The sequence below is a fragment of the Neoarius graeffei genome, chromosome 8, assembly GCF_027579695.1.
Source record: "Neoarius graeffei isolate fNeoGra1 chromosome 8, fNeoGra1.pri, whole genome shotgun sequence".
NCBI classification, from domain to species: Eukaryota; Metazoa; Chordata; class Actinopteri; order Siluriformes; family Ariidae; genus Neoarius; species Neoarius graeffei.
In genome coordinates, this window is record NC_083576.1 from 93,170,473 (window position 1) to 93,194,113 (window position 23,641).

Consider the following 23,641-nt stretch of genomic DNA (forward strand, 5'->3'; position numbering starts at 1 on the left):
CTGCAGAATTCAGTTTAGGCTCGTTTGTGTTCCTGCTTTAAAACCCGCTCGGTGTTGTTTACGCTGAAACAGAGTGAACACACGACTGCACTAAAAGCATGTGATTTAGGACGAGACAAACTCACCGTGTTAAAAAAAAAGACAATTTTTTCATTTCAGTTGTCCAGTTCAGGTTTAATTAATACAGATACTTCAGACAGTTAGTGAGCCGTAGCTGTTCGGTCAGTAGTGTGTCGAGGGCGAGGCTTCCTGCAGCGACCAGAGGCGGTGAGACGAACATCAACGACACTTTAACCCAAAAGGAACCATTTCTCAGAGTCACTGCAAATTAGCATCAGAGTATAATTACATTTGGGGTAAAAGTTATTATTATTTTATATTTTACTGCTGCTTTAATGTGTTTGTTCAGTAGTAATAATGGTAAAGTCCAAAATGGGGGGAGGAAGAAAATAAATAATACTGAGCTAAAGCAGTGCAGTGTGTGTGTGTTAGTTACACAAATGAATACACACATTCAGTCAGTCCACTTAGAGTAAGAGCTACAGCACACACACACACACACACACAGAGTGCAGAAGTAAATGCTCCTTCATGTTCAGTACTGCACACAGGAAGTCCAGCTGTACAGTGGCGTGTTGGGGAAGGGGGGAGAGAGGCGGGGCTTCAGTTCATAAGGGCAGGGCTTGGATGTGATTGATGGGCAGGTGTTTGTTGATCCTCAGCCTTCCTGTCCGAAGTCCTCGGTGAACCTCTTCACCTTCAGGAGGTCTTCAGCGTTGACTGTGGGCCGAGTGGTGGATAGAGAGCGCAGCATGTCGGCCTGGGACACACACACACACACACACACACACACACTTTAAAATATCATGTACTCTAACGTGGGGGTGGGGTGGGGTGAGGGTGTCTTACCATACACACTATGGGTTCCAGCAGTTTGTCTCCAGGCACGTCCATCCAGGTCATCTCCATAGCAGCAGGGTCACCAGGAGAACATGGGGTCAAAAGGTCATCCACCATCACAGAGGGGTTACTACGGGACGGACCTCGGACCTGCAGAGTCGCCATGGCAACTAGTGTTAACTACAACCACACGTTTCTGTCTTTGAATGTGGGTGGGCCCTTTGCTCAGTTAAACATGGACACGCCTCCTGACGGCCTCCGACGCGAGGCTGGCGTCAGTGATGATGATACAGTTAATAATGTAAAGAGCAAACTAAATGTTAACCCTGAGTGTAGTATGAAGGTGTGTAGGTGGTATAATATGCACATGACGAGTGTGTGTGTGAGAGAGAGAGAGAGACCTTCTTGAAGTGCGTGGCGGACTGCACTTTGCGGACAGGCTGCATGAGCGCGTCTCTGACGATGATGCTGATGTCAGCGCCGGAGTAGCCGTCGGTCTTGCGTGCGAGTTGGCGCAGGTCGGCGTCGCTCAGGCTGTGGGGAGTGTTCCCTAAATGGAGACGGAACATGGCGGCCCGAGCCGGCTCCTCTGGAAGCGGGATGTAGATCCGTTTCTCAAACCTGCACCACACACACACACACACACACACACACACACACACACACAGTGTAAAGTTGAGTAAAGTTGTGTGTAAATGTTTGTGGAAGCCAAACTGAACTAAAATCTCTCTGCTGGAGTTACAAAAGTTGCATAAAGTTCCTGACACAGCTCATTTATATGTAGCCACACCCACAAAACTCCATAAAAGGTAAAGTGCACAGAAAGCTAGGAGCACAAAATGAGTGATCAGGGTAAAGGCTGAAAAACAGAAGTTATTTTGACTCACTTCTTTGGCAATAAAATATTTAACAATATATTAATTACAATAATAAATGATCGAGCACTAAATCTTCCATCAGCTGGTGTGTGTTTACGTGTTACGGCTCTGCACACACAGACACACACACGGCCGCCCATCCTCCGTTTACACACCGCTGTTTCTTTCATCGTATCTAAATCGTTAGTTTTATTTCTCTTAATTTATGCGAGTGTGTCGCTCGCTTTATTTATTTTTATATTCTTTAATTAAAGCGACTGGTTCTCAGTAAATGTTCCGGATGGTTCTCTCGGTCCCTGATCTAGTGAACTAGCGTGAGGATGTGTTTCTGATCGAGACTCTAAAGCTCTTCTAGAAGTCTCTCTGGATCAGGGCGTCGGCTAAACGCTGTAAACGTCATAAAATAAAACCAGTTTAAACTCCACAGTCCATTCCAGATATAAAAGGGCAGCGATCCACACAGATTATAGGATCTGAGGCTGAGGTTTACATCAGTTAGTCTCCTTATGTGAGAATTTATAAACACTCAGGAGCACGAGGAGGACACGAGGGATTTTATATACATTTCTTGTGTGTGCTGGAACACTGACCTTCTCCTGATGGCAGCATCTAGAACCCATGGGATGTTAGTGGCACCAAGAACCAAGATTTTATCATTATTATTCCCCACACCTGCCAGAGATCTCACACACACACACACACACACACACACACACGAGCAAATCAGGAGACAGTGTCATGAAGGAAATTTTTATATGCTGACACAAACTGCACATAGGAACTAAACAATCACCTGTTGGTTTCTCACTCGTTAGTGTGAACACGGGGTTCATTAACTTTAATCAGGATGCCTGCTAATGAGTCTGTAGGAACCCCGGGTTGTAACGGTGTAGAGAACAAACACCAGCAGACAAACTACTGCTTATCTCTCCCCCACCCCCACAGTCTCTCTCTCACCCTGCATCTGCACGAGGAACTCGGTCTTGATCCTACGAGCTGCTTCGCTCTCATTTTCACTTCGTGAGCCGCACAGAGAGTCCACCTCATCGATGAAGATGATGGAGGGTTTACGCTGACGAGCAAGCTCAAACAGATTCCTCACCAACCTCAAAGAGAGAGAGAGAGAATTAGATTAGATAGAACTTTATTGATCCCTTTGGGAGGGTTCTCTCAGGGAAATTAGGATTCCAGCAGCATCATTACAGATAAACAGAGAAAAGAAAATAGAGAACTTAAATTAATTTATCTAGAAGTATTTACATATACAAATATAAAAAGAATAAGATATGGGGAAGAGAGGAGGGGGGGGCGGTGGTAGGAGAGATAATGCACTTTATATTGCACATTGTCCGGTATTGCTTATTGTTAGGCTAGGCTACTGCTCCTTCCTGTCCTCTGTCCTCCTGTTCCCCCTCCCCCCCCCAGAGAGGAGTTGTACAGTCTGATGGCGTGAGGGACAAAGGAGTTTTTGAGGCTGTTCGTCCTGCACTTGGGAAGGAGCATTCTGTCACTGAACAGGCTCCTCTGGTTGCTGATGACGGTGTGCAGAGGGTGACTGGCATCGTCCATGATGTTCAATAGTTTGTCCATAGTCCTCTTCTCTGACACCGTCACCAGAGAGTCCAGCTTCATGCCGACCACAGAGCCGGCCCGTCTGATCAGTTTGTTCAGCCTGGATGTGTCCTTCTTGGATGTGCTGCCCCCCCCCCAGCACACCACGGTGTAAAACAGGACACTGGCGACCACAGACTGATAGAACACCCACAGGAGTTTCCTGCAGATGTTAAAGGACCGCAGCGTCCTCAGGAAGTACAGCCTGCTCTGTCCCTTCCTGTATAAGTGGTTGGTGTTGCAAGTCCAGTCCAGCTTGCTGTGCAGCCACAGACCGAGGCTGTGTATTATGACTTGACACTATTAACTTCCTGTTTGTGTGATGATGAAACACAGCTGCAGTAGTGAATCTTGGTGTTCTTTCATCCTCACATCCGATTTCAGTTTATTTGCACGAATTACAGGTGCTCACTATGAACACACACACACCACCATCGCCCCCTACAGGATATAATATGAACTACAGAAACAAACACGATTAACATTATGATCAATGAAATGCCAATGTGTGTTTATTGTGTCTAAGGGTGGAAATGAGAGCGAGTATTTGTTCAGAAACACGTGTGTGTGTGTGTTCTTACTTCTCGCTCTCCCCCAGCCATTTGGACATGAGGTCAGATGAGGAGACGGAGAAGAAGGTGGAGTTGTTCGCCTCGGTAGCTACAGCTTTAGCCAGGTAAGACTTTCCTGTTCCAGGAGGTCCGAAGAGTAAGATCCCTCTCCACGGAGTCCGTTTACCTACAACCAACACACACACAGTATAATGTCTTAGTTAGTTTCAGTGAATATAAGTTCATATGATCAGAACTAGATCAGTATGAGAACTGACTCTCTCTCTCTCTCTCTCTCTCTCACACACACACCTGTGAAGAGGTGAGGGAATTTGATTGGCAAGATGACGGCTTCCTTCAGTGCCTCTTTAGCTCCTTCCAGTCCGGCCACATCGTTCCAACTCACATTCGGCTTCTCCATCACTATAGCACCTGCACACACACACACACACACACACACACACACACACACACACACACACACACACACACGACATGGCCAATGTACCAGTCAGTCTCAGTGAAGGAGGCATGGCCAGTGTACCTTTCAGTTTTAGTAAAACACACTCACCCATCAGGTGCTCCTGCAGCTTCTTCTTCTCTGGATTCTCACCTTCACTGTCACTGTCACTCCTGAAACACACACACACACACACAATTATAAATGAGTAACAAACAGAGCTGAGAGAGAGAGTGTGTGTGTGTGTGTGTGTGTGTGTGTGTGTGTGTGTGTGTGTGTGTACTTGTCATTGCTCTGCGCTTCCTTTACAGGTTTCTTGCCCTGCTTGTCCTTGGTCTTCAAGTAGGCCTTTAGCTTCTCCGCCCGCTCCAGATACTGCATACACTTCCCCCTGATACTCTCCTTCGCCTTATCACTGTGAGCCTCATCTACACACAGAGAGAGAGAGAGGGAGGGAGAGAGAGAGAGAGAGAGATACACAGAGGGAGAGATAGCGCACAATACAGAGAGAGAGAGAGATAGCGCACAATACAGAGGGAGAGAGAGAGATACAGAGGGAGAGAGCGAGAGGGAGGGAGAGATACAGAGGGAGAGATACAGAGGGAGAGATACAGAGGGAGAGATAGGGAGAGATACCGAGGGAGGGAGAGAGAGAGAGAGAGAGAGAGGGAGGGAGAGATACAGAGGGAGAGAGAGAGGGAGGGAGAGATACAGAGGGAGAGAGAGAGAGAGAGAGAGAGAGAGAGAGAGAGGGAGGGAGAGAGAGAGAGATACAGAGAGAGAGGGAGGGAGAGATACAGAGAGAGAGGGAGGGAGAGAGAGAGAGAGAGGAAATGCACTTAAAAATTCAATCAGTTAATCGTCACACCACTGACTGTGTGTTTGTGTAAAATCCATCAGAAGCATAAAACCGTCTCACTTTCAGCTCTTTTAAAAATATAAAAGGTCTGTTATCTGGAACCGTGACAAAGAGATCTATTTCAGTGATTTATTCCTGTTTATTACCGTTTAGTATAAATACACAGGTGATTATAGAAAATCGTGCGTGCTGATTGGTCGAGAGATTCAGACTATTTATCGATAATCACCTCGAGCAATTTGGCAAAATGGCGGCTGTAAGTGAGGAAGAATTACAAATGAAAGAAAATGCTGTTCCTAAAAGCACTAAAGATGCTCCCAAGTTTAGTCTAAAACTATTCAAAACATTCAATTTCCAGAACTCACTCATTCCCACTGCCATAAAAACCTTAAATAAACAACAACAACAACAACAACATCTCTCTCCTTCTATAATCACCACCACTCTATAAACACAAGGCTAATCAGCACACAAACTCTACATCACGGTCGGTTTATTCTCCTGTTCCCTTCACTTCATTTATTTATTGTACTTGCTACTTTTACTCTGCGCTGCGCCATTATTACATTTACATGAAGATTTTGAAGTCTGAAATCAAATTTTTTAAATACAATTTTTACATTTTTTAAGAATCACCTGTGTATTTATACTAAAACAATCATCTGCCTCAGGCTCAGTGAATATCGACCTCATCTCAGTTATTATTCAGCGATATTCACTTCACCTTCGGAGAATAAGTGTTAATTATTACTCATTACTGTTTATTACTGTTTGTAAATTCCTTAGTTCACTGTAATGTAGTGATGCGACTGAGTGCTATTGTCACATGAGTGTGTTTATCACAATGCAGTGTCTCAGAGTTTAGGGGAATAAAAGGGTCCGAGGCAGAGAACAGGAGGGTATAATTAAAGAGGCCGAAGCCCTTCACCGTGAGCCAAAGGCGAGAAAAATGGAAAACTGGGTTTATCTGAGACACAGTTTCAAAGCTTTTGGGAGGAATTTCCAATTTATTGTAAAACAGCAAAACAGAGTCTGAAGTGATGGGAATCAATACTAAACATTTTAATAGAACGGATATATAGTAATGAATCAAAAAGAAATTTGACAAAACTTTACATATTTTTGATGTTTACAAAATCAACTAACAGTTACAATAACTTGATTTTATAAACATCGGGTCAGTGCACTTCACAGAGTCAAGGGGTTCCATGCCAAATACTGATGATATTTTATAATGATTTACTCGGGTTACCTGTAACATTTGTGTGTTATTATGAAAATGTTTACTTTGTTAAGAGAACTACAGAAGAAAAGGTCAAATTTTGTGTTGTTTTGTCATTTTGGTAGGTGTTTCCATATGTTGTGATATCCCTTTAAAATTAAGGAGGTTCAGAGTTCAAGAGATTTTTCAGATATTTTGAAAAAAAAAAATATGAATTAATTTATCACAGTATTTTTTATTTGGCATTACACTATAAGTTATAATAAGTGAATCTATATTCATCTGATTACGAGTGACAGTTCCTGCAACTGTACAAAAACAAATATGTATAATCTCGTATACATTTATAATTTTAACAATTACCGTTACCATTAACTGCATGACAGACGTAGAGTCTTGATATGCGACTCCTCTACAAGGATACACTGCATTCCGTCATGAGTCAAAATGTAAACAATGTCAATGCGCCAAGTGGGCGGGTTTGACCCAAAACAGGCCGTGTACAATAATAGGAGAGCGATCGATATTTATAATTTAATATTTAGCCGACCAGCACTTATACATGACCCGTACACAGATATATTTCACTCGGTAATCATAGCGATGGCTAAAATTACAGACTTACCCATGGTTCAAGGCCTTTTTAAAAACCAGGCATTTAACATAACGTACCACTCTGCTTCTTAGTCTCCATTTCTAGCCGTGTGGTAGTGTGGCTCAATCACAGCACACAGAACATTCTCAACATCTCGCTGCTCAGTTTTGTACAGATATGTAAACAAAAATATTTTTTGTTACTCTGTGAAAAATAGACAGCAGCAAATCCGACTACAGAAGATTTGCCGACGACGACCGGCTACTTTTGAGACCTCTGACAAGATACAGTAAACATCAGTTAACATCTGCTCGATAATTATATTTATAAACTTTTTTCTGGGAAAGATGATTTAGATATTTTTACAGGTTGGTGTGTGAGTTTCATCCCAGCTAAAATAACGTACTAGAGGAACTCATCCTGTCTGAATCTCGGCACTGGAAGGTGCAGGTTCGTGTATCAGAGTGTGTATGAGTGAATGTGAGTCTATAGGAGTGTGTACGAGTGAATGTGAGTCTATAGGAGTGTGTACGAGTGTGTATGAGTGAATGTGAGTCTATAGGAGTGTGTACGAGTGAATGTGAGTCTATAGGAGTGTGTACGAGTGTGTATGAGTGAATGTGAGTCTATAGGAGTGTGTACGAGTGTGTATGAGTGAATGTGAGTCTATAGGAGTGTGTACGAGTGTGTATGAGTGAATGTGAGTCTATAGGAGTGTGTACGAGTGTGTATGAGTGAATGTGAGTCTATAGGAGTGTGTACGAGTGTGTACGAGTGAATGTGAGTCTATAGGAGTGTGTACGAGTGTGTATGAGTGAATGTGAGTCTATAGGAGTGTGTACGAGTGTGTATGAGTGAATGTGAGTCTATAGGAGTGTGTATGAGTGTGTATGAGTGAATGTGAGTCTATAGGCGTGTGTACGAGTGTGTATGAGTGAATGTGAGTCTATAGGAGTGTGTACGAGTGTGTAGATGAGTGTGTATGAGTGAATGTGAGTCTATAGGAGTGTGTATGAGTGTGTACGAGTGAATGTGAGTCTATAGGAGTGTGTATGAGTGTGTATGAGTGAATGTGAGTCTATAGGAGTGTGTATGAGTGTGTATGAGTGAATGTGAGTCTATAGGCGTGTGTACGAGTGTGTATGAGTGAATGTGAGTCTATAGGAGTGTGTACGAGTGTGTAGATGAGTGTGTATGAGTGAATGTGAGTCTATAGGAGTGTGTATGAGTGTGTATGAGTGAATGTGAGTCTATAGGAGTGTGTACGAGTGTGTATGAGTGAATGTGAGTCTATAGGAGTGTGTACGAGTGTGTATGAGTGAATGTGAGTCTATAGGAGTGTGTATGAGTGTGTATGAGTGAATGTGAGTCTATAGGCGTGTGTACGAGTGTGTATGAGTGAATGTGAGTCTATAGGAGTGTGTACGAGTGTGTAGATGAGTGTGTATGAGTGAATGTGAGTCTATAGGAGTGTGTATGAGTGTGTACGAGTGAATGTGAGTCTATAGGAGTGTGTATGAGTGTGTATGAGTGAATGTGAGTCTATAGGAGTGTGTATGAGTGTGTATGAGTGAATGTGAGTCTATAGGCGTGTGTACGAGTGTGTATGAGTGAATGTGAGTCTATAGGAGTGTGTACGAGTGTGTAGATGAGTGTGTATGAGTGAATGTGAGTCTATAGGAGTGTGTATGAGTGTGTACGAGTGAATGTGAGTCTATAGGAGTGTGTATGAGTGTGTATGAGTGAATGTGAGTCTATAGGAGTGTGTACGAGTGTGTAGATGAGTGTGTATGAGTGAATGTGAGTCTATAGGAGTGTGTATGAGTGTGTATGAGTGAATGTGAGTCTATAGGAGTGTGTATGAGTGTGTATGAGTGAATGTGAGTCTATAGGAGTGTGTATGAGTGTGTATGAGTGAATGTGAGTCTATAGGAGTGTGTATGAGTGTGTATGAGTGAATGTGAGTCTATAGGAGTGTGTATGAGTGTGTATGAGTGAATGTGAGTCTATAGGAGTGTGTATGAGTGTGTATGAGTGAATGTGAGTCTATAGGAGTGTGTATGAGTGTGTATGAGTGAATGTGAGTCTATAGGAGTGTGTACGAGTGTGTAGATGAGTGTGTATGAGTGAACGTGAGTCTATAGGAGTGTGTACAAGTGAATGTGAGTCTATAGGAGTGTGTATGAGTGTGTAGATCAGTGTGTATGAGTGAATGTGAGTCTATAGGAGTGTGTATGAGTGTGTAGATCAGTGTGTACGAGTGAATGTGAGTCTATAGGAGTGTGTATGAGTGTGTAGATCAGTGTGTACGAGTGAATGTGAGTCTATAGGAGTGTGTATGAGTGTGTAGATCAGTGTGTACGAGTGAATGTGAGTCTATAGGAGTGTGTATGAGTGAATGTGAGTCTATAGGAGTGTGTACGAGTGTGTATGAGTGAATGTGAGTCTATAGGAGTGTGTACGAGTGAATGTGAGTCTATAGGAGTGTGTATGAGTGTGTAGATCAGTGTGTACGAGTGAATGTGAGTCTATAGGAGTGTGTACGAGTGAATGTGAGCCTATAGGAGTGTGTACGAGTGAATGTGAGTCTATAGGAGTGTGTATGAGTGAATGTGAGTCTATAGGAGTGTGTATGAGTGTGTAGATCAGTGTGTATGAGTGAATGTGAGTCTATAGGAGTGTGTATGAGTGAGCGTGAGTCTATAGGAGTGTGTATGAGTGTGTAGATGAGTGTGTACGAGTGAATGTGAGTCTACAGGAGTGTGTGTGAGTGTGTAGATGAGTGTGTACAAATGAATGTGAGGGTCTCAGTCTCACTCACACTTGATGGCGTGTAGGAAATACTCCACAGCGTGCTGGTACAGTCTCAGAGCCTCCTCATAATTTTTGGCCTTGTCCTCCTCTGTGGCTTTGGTGACCAGATCAATGGCTTTCTGTGGGACACAGAGGGGAGACGGATTTCAGAGAAACACACACACAAGGGATTTCTAAGGACATGCATAGCCTCCATACACTTCTGAATTCCTTACACTTCAGTCTATAAACATGCCGGGATTTTCATTAAAATCTGCAGTTTCTTAAAAATTCCTGATTATTTTTTAAACAATAATAATGGCTAAAGCTTAGTGCAGCTGCATTAACAGAAGTGTGTACAGTTTTGATCCATATTTTTACTGTAAACAGAGATAACTGTGGCCAGTGAGCCGCTGATGATCAGGTCAATCAGTGAACAATAAACAGCTGTAAACAAACAGCCAGTGATTCGCTAAAGGTGCGCGGTGTGAGGGGAGAACAGACACCGCTCTGATTAGCCTCTGCAGATCCATAATGAGTAACAACGACAGAAAGAACACGTCATTATAACCAGTGTAATGTGGAAGTGTTGTTTATACGAATGTTATTAACAGTTAGCACACTTTAGCATGTTTCTGCTAGCTGCCGCTAAGCTAATCAGCTAATCCGCTCCGCTACCTGTAATGTTGACGTTGTCATTTCATCTCACGCGCTTGAGATTTTCTCCTCCGGTGCCGGGGTTTGTTTCTCTGACAGCCTCGGGATCTCAGTCCGAAAGCCGCGGGGCACCGCCACGGAACAACTCAGGGTTTTCTCTAAAAAACAAACCAATGTAAATAAACCGTTAAATTCTCTTCAGCAGATCATAACCACTGAGAGCGGTGACGTCACAACGGCGCCGGAAGTGACCCTTTCACAGTAACATCATCAGGCGTGTTATTATTATTATTATTATTATTATTATTAATATTATTATTAATATTTTACGATGTGTCAACGAGTCACAATTGTTTTGAGATTTAAATAAATATTAAGATATTGTTTTGAGATGTAGAGAGCAGGTTTCATCTTTTATTAGATGCCTGTAAGACATAGAAGACACAACTGACTTTAATTATATTTCATTATATTTCATTAGTATTTCGTACTGTTGTTAAAGTTCTGCTTGTAAATTTATATTATTAATTTATTATACCACGAAGTGCTTAAAAAAAAAAGACAATCTTTATTCAGAAGACCTACATCATACAATATGATTTTCAGTAGGGCTCTGGAAAAATTGAAAGAATATATAATATAATCTCCTCCATATAAGTCTAAACACTTCTGAAAGCAATGTTTCCATCAGAGAATTCCTTGTAGAAGAACACATCTGGAGGTTGTCTTTCACACTTTTGAAATTATAACAGCTGTCTTGGAATTTTTTTTACTTACCCTCGTGTATATATATTATATACAATAATAAAATACATATAATCATTTAAAAACTACAATTAATTAAACAGTAAGTCATTCTAATAATATAAAAATAAACAAGTGCTGCCAGACAAAACAAACCTCGCCCAGTAGCACTTATGATTAATATGAAGAAAGATATTGCGCAGGGGAAAAAATCGGTCCCCTATGGGTCCATGTGGCTCCTGCTTATAAATAAAATAGTTTTCTGATCACGTGTCCATTCAGTAAATATCACATATATATTTACTCTATGAGGCAGTAGCCACAAAAATGAAGTGTAATCCAAAAATGAAAAATTTAAAAAACCACCCATTCATTATCTGTAGCCGCTTTATCCTGTTCTACAGGGTCGCAGGCAAGCTGGAGCCTATCCCAGCTGACTACGGGCGAAAGGCAGGGTACACCCTGGACAAGTCGCCAGGTCATCACAGGGCTGACACATAGACACAGACAACCATTCACACTCACATTCACACCTACGCTCAATTTAGAGTCACCAGTTAACCTAACCTGCATGTCTTTGGACTGTGGGGGAAACCGGAGCACCCGGAGGAAACCCACGCGGACACGGGGAGAACATGCAAACTCCACACAGAAAGGCCCTCGCCGGCCACGGGGCTCGAACCCAGGACCTTCTTGCTGTGAGGTGACAGAGCTAACCACTACACCACCGTGCCGCCCTCCCGTAATATCATTAACAAAAAAAAACAAAGAAACCCAACTGAAAACAATACCTCGCCCCCTGGTGGACTCCGTCCTGGGTGAGGTAATAAATAAAAAACGATAATGATAAATATAGCAGCAGCTACAATTATTGACACCTTAACGATCTTTTGGCCACTGCAAAAGTAGAAAAGACTTTCAATATGTAAATTGTGCATGAATAATTACTCAAACTTCCAGTGGAAAAAAACGAGTTGATTCCCAATTACTTAGCGTATCAGATCACGTGACACCTTTGTCCACAGTTATCGACACCGTTCCACAATTATCGACATCCAGATGATTATTTATTTAAAAAAATATAAATAAAAATGCCCGATAGCAACAAAACATCAGCTATTCCCCCTGATCTGATGATGTTTTCGGTCATATTTATGCAGAAATATAGAAAATTCTAAAGGGTTCACAAACTTTCAAGCACCACTGTATGTCACTCAATGGTGAAAGAAATCTGTGTTATAGCCCTTGACATCAAGAAGGCTTTCGACCGTGTATGGCATGAAGGTCTCATGACTAAACTTGCATCTTTTGGCGTCCAGGGTAACCTGGACGGCTGGGTTTCATCCTTTCTATCTGATAGAGAGCAGTCTGTTGTTCTGGATGGAGCTACTTCTTCACCAAGGCCTACAGTGGTGCTTGAAAGTTTGTGAACCCTTTAGAATTTTCTATATTTCTGCATAAATATGACCGAAAACATCATCAGATTTTCACACAAGTCCTAAAAGTAGATAAAGAGAACCCAGTTAAACAAATGAGACAAAAATATTATACTTGGTCATTTATTTATTGAGGAAAATGATCCAATATTACATATCTGTGAGTGGCAAAAGTATGTGACCCTTTGCTTTCAGTATCTGGTGTGACCCCCTTGTGCAGCAATAACTGCAACTAAATGTTTGCGGTAACTGTTGATCAGTCCTGCACACCGGCTTGGAGGAATTTTAGCCCGTTCCTCCGTACAGAACAGCTTCAACTCTGGGATGTTGGTGGGTTTCCTCACATGAACTGCTCGCTTCAGGTCCTTCCACAACATTTCCATTGGATTAAGGTCAGGACTTTGACTTGGCCATTCCAAAACATTAACTTTATTCTTCTTTAACCATTCTTTGGTAGAACGACTTGTGTGCTTAGGGTCGTTGTCTTGCTGCATGACCCACCTTCTCTTGAGATTCAGTTCATGGACAGATGTCCTGACATTTTCCTTTAGAATTCGCTGGTATAATTCAGAATTCATTGTTCCATCAATGATGGCAAGCCGTCCTGGCCCAGATGCAGCAAAACAAGCCCAAACCATGATACTACCACCACCATGTTTCACAGATGGGATAAGGTTCTTATGCTGGAATGCAGTGTTTTCCTTTCTCAAACATAACGCTTCTCATTTAAACCAAAAAGTTCTATTTTGGTCTCATCTGTCCACAAAACATTTTCAATAGCCTTCTGGCTTGTCCACGTGATCTTTAGCAAACTACAGACGAGCAGCAATGTTCTTTTTGTAGAGCAGTGGCTTTCTCCTTGCAACCCTGCCATGCACACCATTGTTGTTCAGTGTTCTCCTGATGGTGGACTCATGAACATTAACATTAGCCAATGTGAGAGAGGCCTTCAGTTGCATAGAAGTTACCCTGGGGTCTTTTGTGACCTCGCCGACTATTGCACGCCTTGCTCTTGGAGTGATCTTTGTTGGTCGACCACTCCTGGGGAGGGTAACAATGGTCTTGAATTTCCTCCATTTGTTCACAATCTGTCTGACTGTGGATTGGTGGAGTCCAAACTCTTTAGAGATGGTTTTGTAACCTTTTCCAGCCTGATGAGCATCAACAACGCTTTTTCTGAGGTCCTCAGAAATCTCCTTTGTTTGTGCCATGATACACTTCCACAAACATGTGTTGTGAAGATCAGATGTTGATAGATCCCTGTTCTTTAAATAAAACAGGGTGCCCACTCACACCTGATTGTCATCCCATTGATTGAAAACACCTGACTCTAATTTCACCTTCAAATTAACTGCTAATCCTAGGGGTTCACATACTTTTGCCACTCACAGATATGTAATATTGGATCATTTTCCTCAATAAATAAATGACCAAGTATAATATTTTTGTCTCATTTGTTTAACTGGGTTCTCTTTATCTACTTTTAGGACTTGTGTGAAAATCTGATGATGTTTTCGGTCATATTTATGCAGAAATATAGAAAATTCTAAAGGGTTCACAAACTTTCAAGCACCACTGTATATCTGCTGGAGTCCCCCAGGGGAGTATACTAGGCCCTGTGCTATTCTTGTGTTAGGACTTGGACTGTTTTGGCCTCTAGAGGCCGCTGTTATTTCCTTTTCGTGTCATATTTATTTTGGCCTCTAGAGGCCGCCACTGTTCCTGTGTTTTGTGTTTTTTTTTTTGTTAATTGCCTGTTAGTCCTAATTATCTTCACCTGTGTCCTTAATTAGTTTGTGTATTTATACCCCTGAGTTCAGTCCTCTTGTCACGGAGTCTTTGTGCTGTTATGTTTATCTCCAGTTTCCTTTGTACTGTGTTTTGTGGATCTTCTGAGCTTTTGCATTTTTGCCTTTTTCTTTTTGAATTATACTCTTTGTTTTTGTTTTTTTGTTTTGCCCTGGATTGTATATAGTGTACATAGTATAAATAAACCTTTTGTTACTTTTTCTACTTCCGCCTCACGCCTCTGCATTTGAGTCATTCCCCTGGTGGCCTAGTGGGGGTTTGCTGGATCATCACACCAACGAACCAGGTTCGAATCCCAGCAAAACCCTAACAGAAAGACTCCGTTATGACCGACTCAGCAGAGGCTGCTTCAACTGTCTACCCGGCCAACCTTCAGGGAATTATGGCAGCTTTGACACGCTTCGGAGCGACCATGGACGCTCATGGACGTACGCTCACCAGCCAACGTGAGGCCCTTGCTCGCCATGAGGAACTGCTTCAGCAAATTGGGAAAACCCTGGCACAGCTGACATCTCTGCCTGCATCTCCTGATCCAGTTCCTGCTCCTGATCCAGCTCCCACTCCTGCTCCAGTGCCTCCTGCCATGCTGCCTTCTTCACCTCGCGAACCCAGCCTTCCTGCACCACAGAGGTATGACGGCAAGCACAGTGAGTGCCGAGAGTTCCTTACCCAGTGTCAACTCACCTTTGAGCTTCAGCCTACCACCTACACTACGGATCGCCGCAAGATTGCCTTTGTGATCACCTTATTAGCTGGTAAGGCGCGAGCCTGGGCTACTGCTATCTGGCAAAGACAGGGACCTGAGTGCTTTGATTTCCAGCTGTTTTCTGAAGAGATGCTTCGGGTCTTCGATCAGGCAGACATCAGTACCGACGCAGCCCGAAAGCTCATGTCCATCCGGCAAGGAGGAAGCGTCGCAGATTATGCCATCTCGTTCCGAACACTCGCAGCAGTAAGTGGATGGAACGAGACTGCCCTGGTGTCAGCCTTCCACCATGGTCTGTCTGACCCCATCAAGGACGGTCTGGCCTCTATTGGATGCCCAAGTGACCTCGAAACCCTCATCTCACATGCTATTCATCTGGACAACAGGATGAGAGAATGCCACCAAGCCTTGAGCCCCCCCAGCCTCCCTACCTCTACCTGGAGACCGTCTACCTCCTTCAGTGACTGTCCAGAACCCATGCAAGTGGGTCGTACTCGCCTCTCCGCATCTGAGAGGGAGCGCAGAAGGAGGGACAAGTGCTGCATCTACTGTGGCAAGCCTGGTCACTTCCGAGCATCATGTCCCGAACTCTTGGGAAAAGGACCGCCCCGTCCAGCCGAGGGAGGGTTGTGACGGGGCCTACCCTCTCTCCCGGACTCCCTGGCCAAGGAATCTACATCCCGGTCTCCATCTCCTGGGGTGAGTCTGTCCACTCTTGTCAAGCTTTGATAGACTCAGGGGCGGCTGGGAACTTTATGGATATTCACTTCTCCCAAAGCATCAATATACCTACTGCACCTCTTGAAGTCCCTCTGTCTGTGTCTGCCCTCGATGACCAAGCGTTAGGTGATGGTAGAGTCACTCAAGTTACTTCTCCAGTCTTCCTCCAGTCTCAAGGTCACAAGGAAGAAATATCCCTGCACCTAATTCCTTCACCTGAGTTCCCAGTTATTCTAGGCCTTCCTTGGCTTACTCGCCACAACCCTCGCATAGACTGGGTAACAAGCCAGGTTGTGGAATGGGGCCCTGCATGCCATGCCTCTTGTCTGCTCTCTAGCTCTCCTGTGTCTCCTGCTGAGCCCCCTGATCTCACCGAGTTATCTCAAGTTCCCACAGAGTACTGGGATCTCAAGGAGGTATTCAGCAAGAGCAGGGCCGCCATTCTTCCTCCGCACCGGGCCTACGACTGTGCCATCGACTTGCTCCCTGGGACTACCCCTCCTTGTGGCAGACTGTTTTCCCTCTCTCAGCCAGAACGCAAGGCCATGGAGGAATACCTCAAAGACGCCCTGGTCTCTGGGTTCATTCGACCCTCCACCTCACCTGCTGGTGCCGGCTTCTTCTTTGTCGGCAAGAAGGATGGGGGGCTTCGACCATGTATTGACTACAGGGGCCTGAACAAGATCACTGTGCGCAACCGATATCCCCTTCCGCTGATGTCCACTGCTTTCGATCTGCTCCAAGGCGCCACCGTCTTCACCAAGTTGGACCTACGGAACGCATACCACCTCATCCGTATCCGACAGGGAGACGAGTGGAAGACTGCCTTTAACACCCCGTCTGGGCACTACGAATACCAGGTGATGCCCTTCGGACTCACCAACGCACCAGCTGTTTTTCAGGCCCTAATCAACGACGTCTTAAGGGACATGATTAACCTGTACGTCTTTGTCTACCTCGATGACATCCTTATCTTTTCCAAGACCGTGCAGGAGCACCGCCACCATGTCCGCCAGGTTCTCCAGAGGCTGCTGCAGAACAATCTGTTCGCCAAGGCCCAGAAATGCGAATTTCATGTTCCCGAGGTCTCCTTTCTGGGATTTATTGTACGGACAGGCCAACTCCAAATGGACCCTGCCAAGACCCTGGCCGTCCGGGACTGGCCTACTCCCAAGTCCGTTAAGGAGGTTCAGCGGTTCTTAGGATTCGCTAACTTCTACCGCAAGTTCATCAGGAACTTCAGTTCTGTGGCAGCACCCATGTCAGACCTCACCAAAGGGACAGGTGGATCTTATGGCTGGTCTCCTCAGGCAGAAAAGGCGTTCAAAGACCTCAAGGCCCGCTTCTGCACGGCACCCATTCTGGTCCTCCCGGACACCTCCCAACCATTCATCGTGGAGGTGGACGCCTCGGACAGTGGTGTCGGCGCGGTACTCTCTCAACGTTCGGAAGGAAAGCTGCACCCCTGCGCTTACTTCTCCCACCGCCTGAGTCCTGCGGAGTCCCGGTACGATGTGGGGGATCGAGAACTGCTAGCGGTCAAACTGGCCCTTGAGGAGTGGAGGCACTGGCTGGAGGGAGCGCAACATCCATTCCTGGTTTGGACTGACCACAAGAACCTGGAGTACCTCCAGCAAGCCAAGAGACTGAACCCTCGACAGGCTAGGTGGGCCCTGTTTTTCAGTCGGTTTGACTTCACCCTCTCGTACCGTCCCGGATCCAAGAACACCAAACCTGACGCACTGTCCAGGCTGTTCTCTGCCACTAACAGGGAGAATGAAGTCGGGCCTATTATCCCGGTGTCTCGGATTGTGGCCCCTGTCCGCTGGGGTATTGAGGAGGCTGTTCGACGAGCCCAACGCCAGGACCCCGGTCCTGGGACGGGGCCACCGGGCCTCTTGTACGTCCCACATCAAGCCCGGGCCAAGGTTCTCCAGTGGGGTCACTCTTCTCCTCTCACCGCCCACCCGGGAGCTCGGAGGACCCTGGACTTCCTGAAAAGACGCTTCTGGTGGCCTAACATGGAGCAGGAAGTAAGGTCATTTGTCCTGTCCTGTGAGGTTTGCACCAGAACCAAGAACCCACGACAGCGTCCCCAGGGTCTCCTGCATCCTCTGACCATTCCCCGGCGTCCCTGGTCCCATGTGGCAGTCGACTTCATCACGGGTCTCCCTGAGTCACAAGGTAACATGGTCATTTTGGTCATTGTTGACAGATTCTCCAAGGCCTGCCGCTTCATACCTCTGTGCAAACTCCCCTCTGCTCTTGAAACAGCGAAACTTATATTTAATCATGTCTTCCGAGTCTTTGGTCTTCCACAGGACATCGTCTCAGACCGAGGGCCCCAGTTCTCCTCCCGAGTGTGGCACGGGTTCTGCAAGGTCATCGGAGCCACTGCCAGCCTCTCCTCTGGGTTTCACCCACAGTCCAATGGTCAGACGGAGAGGCTCAACCAGGACCTGGAAACCACCCTGCGTGGCCTGGCTATGGATAACCCGACATCGTGGAGCACCTGGCTGCCATGGGCAGAGTACGCCCACAACACCCTGCAGTCATCGGCCACCAAGCTGTCGCCATTCCAGTGCCAATTCGGGTTCCAGCCACCTCTGTTCCCGGACCAGGAGGAGGACGCGGGGGTGCCCTCGGTCAACCAATATGTGAGACGGTGTCGCAAGACCTGGAGCAAGGTCAGGAAGACCCTCATACAGACCTCCAGAACCAACCAGACTCAGGCCAACCGCCACAGAAGACCTGCACACACTTTCCGCCCTGGGCAGCGGGTTTGGCTGTCCACTAAGGACCTTCTGCTGTGGGTGGAGAACCGCAAGCTTGCTCCTCGCTACATTGGCCCCTTCAAGGTGGTGCGCAGGGTGAACCCTGTCTCCTACCGGCTCCAGTTGCCCCGGACTCTGAGGATCAACCCCACTTTCCATGTTTCCCTGTTGCAGCCTGTACTGACGTCTACGTATGCCCCTGCCCCTAGGAACCCCCCACCCCCCCGCATCTTCCAGGGGCAGACTGTGTTCACTGTGCATCGCCTGCTTGACTCCCGCCGGGTCCGCGGCGGGTTGCAATATCTGGTGGACTGGGAGGGCTATGGTCCTGAGGAGCGCTGCTGGGTTCCTGCTCGGGATGTCCTGGATAAAGAACTGTGTCGGGACTTCCATTCGGCCCATCCGGATCGCCCTGGGAACGTCAGGAGACGCTCCTAGAGGGGGGGGTCCTGTTAGGACTTGGACTGTTTTGGCCTCTAGAGGCCGCTGTTATTTCCTTTTCGTGTCATATTTATTTTGGCCTCTAGAGGCCGCCACTGTTCCTGTGTTTTGTGTTTTTTTTTTTTGTTAATTGCCTGTTAGTCCTAATTATCTTCACCTGTGTCCTTAATTAGTTTGTGTATTTATACCCCTGAGTTCAGTCCTCTTGTCACGGAGTCTTTGTGCTGTTATGTTTATCTCCAGTTTCCTTTGTACTGTGTTTTGTGGATCTTCTGAGCTTTTGCATTTTTGCCTTTTTTCTTTTTGAATTATACTCTTTGTTTTTGTTTTTTTGTTTTGCCCTGGATTGTATATAGTGTACATAGTATAAATAAACCTTTTGTTACTTTTTCTACTTCCGCCTCACGCCTCTGCATTTGAGTCATTCCCCTGGTGGCCTAGTGGGGGTTTGCTGGATCATCACACCAACGAACCAGGTTTGAATCCCAGCAAAACCCTAACATCTTGATGTTCATAGATGATCTGGCTTCTCACTTAGAGAACGATCTACATCTATTTGCTGATGACTTAACACTTCACATTGTAATCAAGAACTCATGTGATAGAACTCTCTGTGCTGGAAGTCTTTAATGTCATCTGCATAAGGTTGTTTCTTGGGCAGATAGCTGGTGCGTTACCTTTAATGCCAGCAAAACTGAGGAAATGATCATCAGCAGAAAGAGAAGACAGAATCACCTACCACTCTTCTTCATGAACAACGAGTTGATTGCTACAAACAAACATAACTCTCCTGGGTATCACCATTACTAACACCCTGTCTTGGGCTCAGCACATCACTGGCATTGCAAAGAAGACCTCAAAGTGCCTTCACATCCTGGGATGAACTAGTGACCTTCTCCCCCAGCAAGCATGCATTACTGTGTATAAAGCCTACATCTGCTCTCTCATGGAATATGCTTCTCCAATTTGGAGGGGGCTGGCACTACATCCTTAGCATTACCGGATAGACTTAAGAATAGAGCACTCTGTCTACTCAAGACAGACAAACCTTTGAAAGCTGGCATTGTACCACTAGCTCACAGAAGAAATGTTGCCTCGCTCTGTGTTTTCTACCGTCACCTGTTTCTGCAGCCATCCACTGAATTGTCCAACATTCTTCCCAGGAAGGCACCTAGTATAAGAACTACTAGATCCTCCACAAGTGGTCATCCCTTTGCTGTTAGTATTCCAAGATCACATACAACTCTCCATCTCTCACCCTGCATTCCCAGGACCGGCCGTTTGTGGAATTCACTCCCAGCAACTGTATTCCCCACCACTCCAGATGTGGACGTATTCAAGTCAGCAGCAAATGCATTCCTCCTGGATCAGGGTTTTTAAAACATCTTTTTTTTGTGTGTTCACATTTCTGTTTCATCTGGTGGTCATGGTATTGATTGTAGTTCATACCTGGCTGGGACATGGTGACCTGTGAACCATAGCCTATGGGGTCTGGAGCCTTAAATTGCGGGCGAATGGCACACCCATCCAGGTGCTGTTTGATTTTATTTTTTTCCCAGTAGGGCTCAGTGTAGGTCTTCCGGCTTACCATGACCACTTTATGAACTATGTCTTGCTTGTTGTCTAACTGTCCCTGTTTTTTTTTTTATATTTATCTTTTGCAATGTAACTCTATGCTTTTGCGTTGGGCTGCTTTTCATCTTTCTTGATGGTTCCACCAGGCCCAGATGAAAAACGAGATTAAAAAAAAAAATCGGTATGTGGTATTAACAAAACATAGTTTTTATTTAAAATTTGTTTTACACAGACTTATATTTAGTCCCAAATATCTTTTATATAAATATATGGATGTCGGTGTTTTACGTAAATGAGGAAGTAATTCTAATGTTTGTAAACAAATGAACTGATAATGTTTAACCTGCGTCAGAAAATCTTTTTGTTCCACTTTCTAAGTATTTTCCTAGATCACATTTTATTAATCATTCGTTGTTGTCTCATCTCATCTCATCTCATCTCATTATCTCTAGCCGCTTTATCCTTCTACAGGGTCGCAGGCAAGCTGGAGCCTATCCCAGCTGACTACGGGCGAAAGGCGGGGTTCACCCTGGACAAGTCGCCAGGTATTCGTTGTTGTTTGTATTAATTTCTAGTTTTGTCGTTTACCAATAAATGTCAACAGGGAATCAACCTTATAACCACATGAACATCCAGGTCAAAGGTCGCATGTTATTCCTTGAACCAAAATATAAAATGCATACATGTCAACCTTTGGTCAATCAAACCTGTATAACCAACCTCCAAAATCCGTATTTCCCTTATAAAATCCTTATAAGATGCAAATTAAAATAATTTACCTAAAATTTGAGTGATAATTAAGAATGATATATCCCAGTTACTTTTTATTCAATATTAATAACAATAAACCTTCAGAATGAACACAAAGCTCCAATGTTCGACAAAAACACAAAGTGTCACTCTAATGTTCTGAATTGTACTGCATGGCAGCTTTTTTTAGCGCTCTGCACCAATACCTCACGAGGCTGCACGTCACAGCAAGTGTCTGTGCTGATCTTGCCGGAGTGCCCATTCAGAATCTTTTCAGTCGCTAGTGAAAGTCACTCAGGTGGAAATACGCTTTTCAAACAAAATGTTACTTCCCGGTTGGCGGGATTCTCGCAATGCGGTGTGCGCATGATCAAAAGTGGAACGAAGTATCGCTACCACAAGATAACGCGCGATTTCATAAGACTCTTTACTGGCTGTTTGTGCTTTCTGTGGTGTACAGTACGTTTGTAAATGTTATGCGCTCTTTTATCATCGTGGGAATTGATTATAGCTCTAAATAAATATTGAAGTTTTTTTAAAGAATCCGTATAACTTTATTTGTACGCCCGTATACTACGTTTATTGAATCAAATCCGTATAAAATACGGACATTCCGTATAGGTTGACATGTATGAAAGTGTCTACTGATATTGTAATATGTGGTAGATATTTACAACAAACTGAAAAAAATATTTTCTGAATGAAATAGAAAAATCTGAATATTTCAAGTATGTAATTTTTTTATATGCTTGGAATTTATTTCTGCTCTAATTCTATTTACTGCAATCAGATTCCAAATACTCTATAAACATTCCATTCTGTTATGAATCAGAAAAAAATGTATTATAAATCACAGCACTTTTTTATTATTTTTTTTTAAGGTACTTCATCTACTTCAGCAATGTTACACAAAGATCGATCCATAACAGTTGTAAATGTCCCTTAATCCCACAGGGTGTCGATAATGGTGGACACCGGTGAAAGTGATCACTATTATCGACACCTCACGTGATTCTCAAACGCGCGTTTAGATACAAAATGGCGGCTGTCAAATGAAAGAGTCAGAAACAAAGTAGGTTTTGATGAGGAGATCATGAAATATCGGTGAATTTGATCAGTAAAAACATGTCCATGATCTTTCCACCATGCTCACCTGCGATGATAACGTCTGGGTTTTCTGAAAAATTGTGGATCATGCTGAAAAAATTCCATCTCAGGTAATGAGCTGTGTCATCAGACAACAAGATCAAAGGGTGAGGGGAGGGGTCTTCTGGTTGATTAATTAACCAATAATAACTGTTGGAACTGAAACTCACCTTTTGTAAAATTGTTTTTATTGGTAAATCTGAAAAGGTGTCGAGAATTATGGACTGTCGATAATTGTAGCCGCCGCTCTAGTTGACAGTGATTGAATGTGATCCGGTAAAGAGTTCCAGCTGTGTCGACACGAGATGTGAGATCTGAACAGACCCCAGCTGGTGTTGGATTTAACCGTCCTCAGCACATTTTTATTGTGTGTATTGTACTCATGGGAATCCGTGCCTTAGCTATTAGCGCTGCTGTAATTAAGCACTAAATAAATAAACTAAAACTGTAACGTTATATAAAATATTCATGTCGTGCTAATGCGCCTGCGCACAAGCCTGCTTTATTAACAACCTTGTTTTTCATTGTGCATTTTTTTCTTATCTTTTTTTGTTGATTTTAACGAGTTAGAGAAAAGGGCGGGATTAAAGTCAAAATGCCCAGATGAGACTGGAGTATTTGACCTTTTCAGATTCTTAAAAACTGACCACAAAAATGTATAAAAATAGTAAACAAACAAGCAATATTTAGTGTAATTAAAAATTAATTTTTCAACAAACTTATCTGGAATTATTCTGCATAGCCCAACCCTTTGACTGTATAAATCACGGAGGGCGTGGCTCCATTTCCTCCCATTCTACAGTTAATGAAGCCAAAATACTTCTGCCATGTTGTTAGATTTGGAGCGAGAGTCTGCGCAGTAGAGATGAGAGCCGAAGTCAGGTACACCCGCTCCTTTGGTAGCTCCGCCCCCTTCTCCCAATGGTAGAAATGATCAGACGAATATGGTCATGTTCTCAAACTCTCTTTACTCCATCTATCCAGAGAGCTTAAATACTTTCAGCTGGAGCACTG

The 23,641-nt window shown here is 44.3% G+C and overlaps 1 protein-coding gene across 1 annotated transcript; it reads right to left on the bottom strand.

The window, feature by feature from the left end:
- Positions 1 to 145: 145 nt before the first annotated feature.
- On the bottom strand, positions 146 to 10,755 carry vps4a (vacuolar protein sorting 4 homolog A). The gene is made up of 11 exons (XM_060928501.1): positions 10,548 to 10,755; positions 9,898 to 10,009; positions 4,684 to 4,828; positions 4,512 to 4,573; positions 4,253 to 4,372; positions 3,971 to 4,127; positions 2,736 to 2,884; positions 2,369 to 2,450; positions 1,302 to 1,521; positions 910 to 1,050; positions 146 to 820 (listed from the first exon to the last, which is right to left on the bottom strand). Exons 1-11 carry the CDS (start codon positions 10,566 to 10,568, stop codon positions 719 to 721), a joined length of 1,311 nt encoding a protein of 436 aa, XP_060784484.1. The 5' UTR covers positions 10,569 to 10,755; the 3' UTR covers positions 146 to 718.
- Between the last annotated feature and the right edge of the window lie 12,886 nt (positions 10,756 to 23,641).

Coding starts and splice junctions, on each gene's coding strand:
- vps4a (XM_060928501.1), bottom strand. CDS start 10,568: ATGACAACGTCAACATTACAG. Junction 10,010..10,547: donor TGACAACGTCAACATTACAG/GTAGCGGAGCGG, acceptor TGTGTCCCACAG/AAAGCCATTGATCTGGTCAC. Junction 2,885..3,970: donor TGGCTGGGGGAGAGCGAGAA/GTAAGAACACAC, acceptor TCTCTCTTTGAG/GTTGGTGAGGAATCTGTTTG.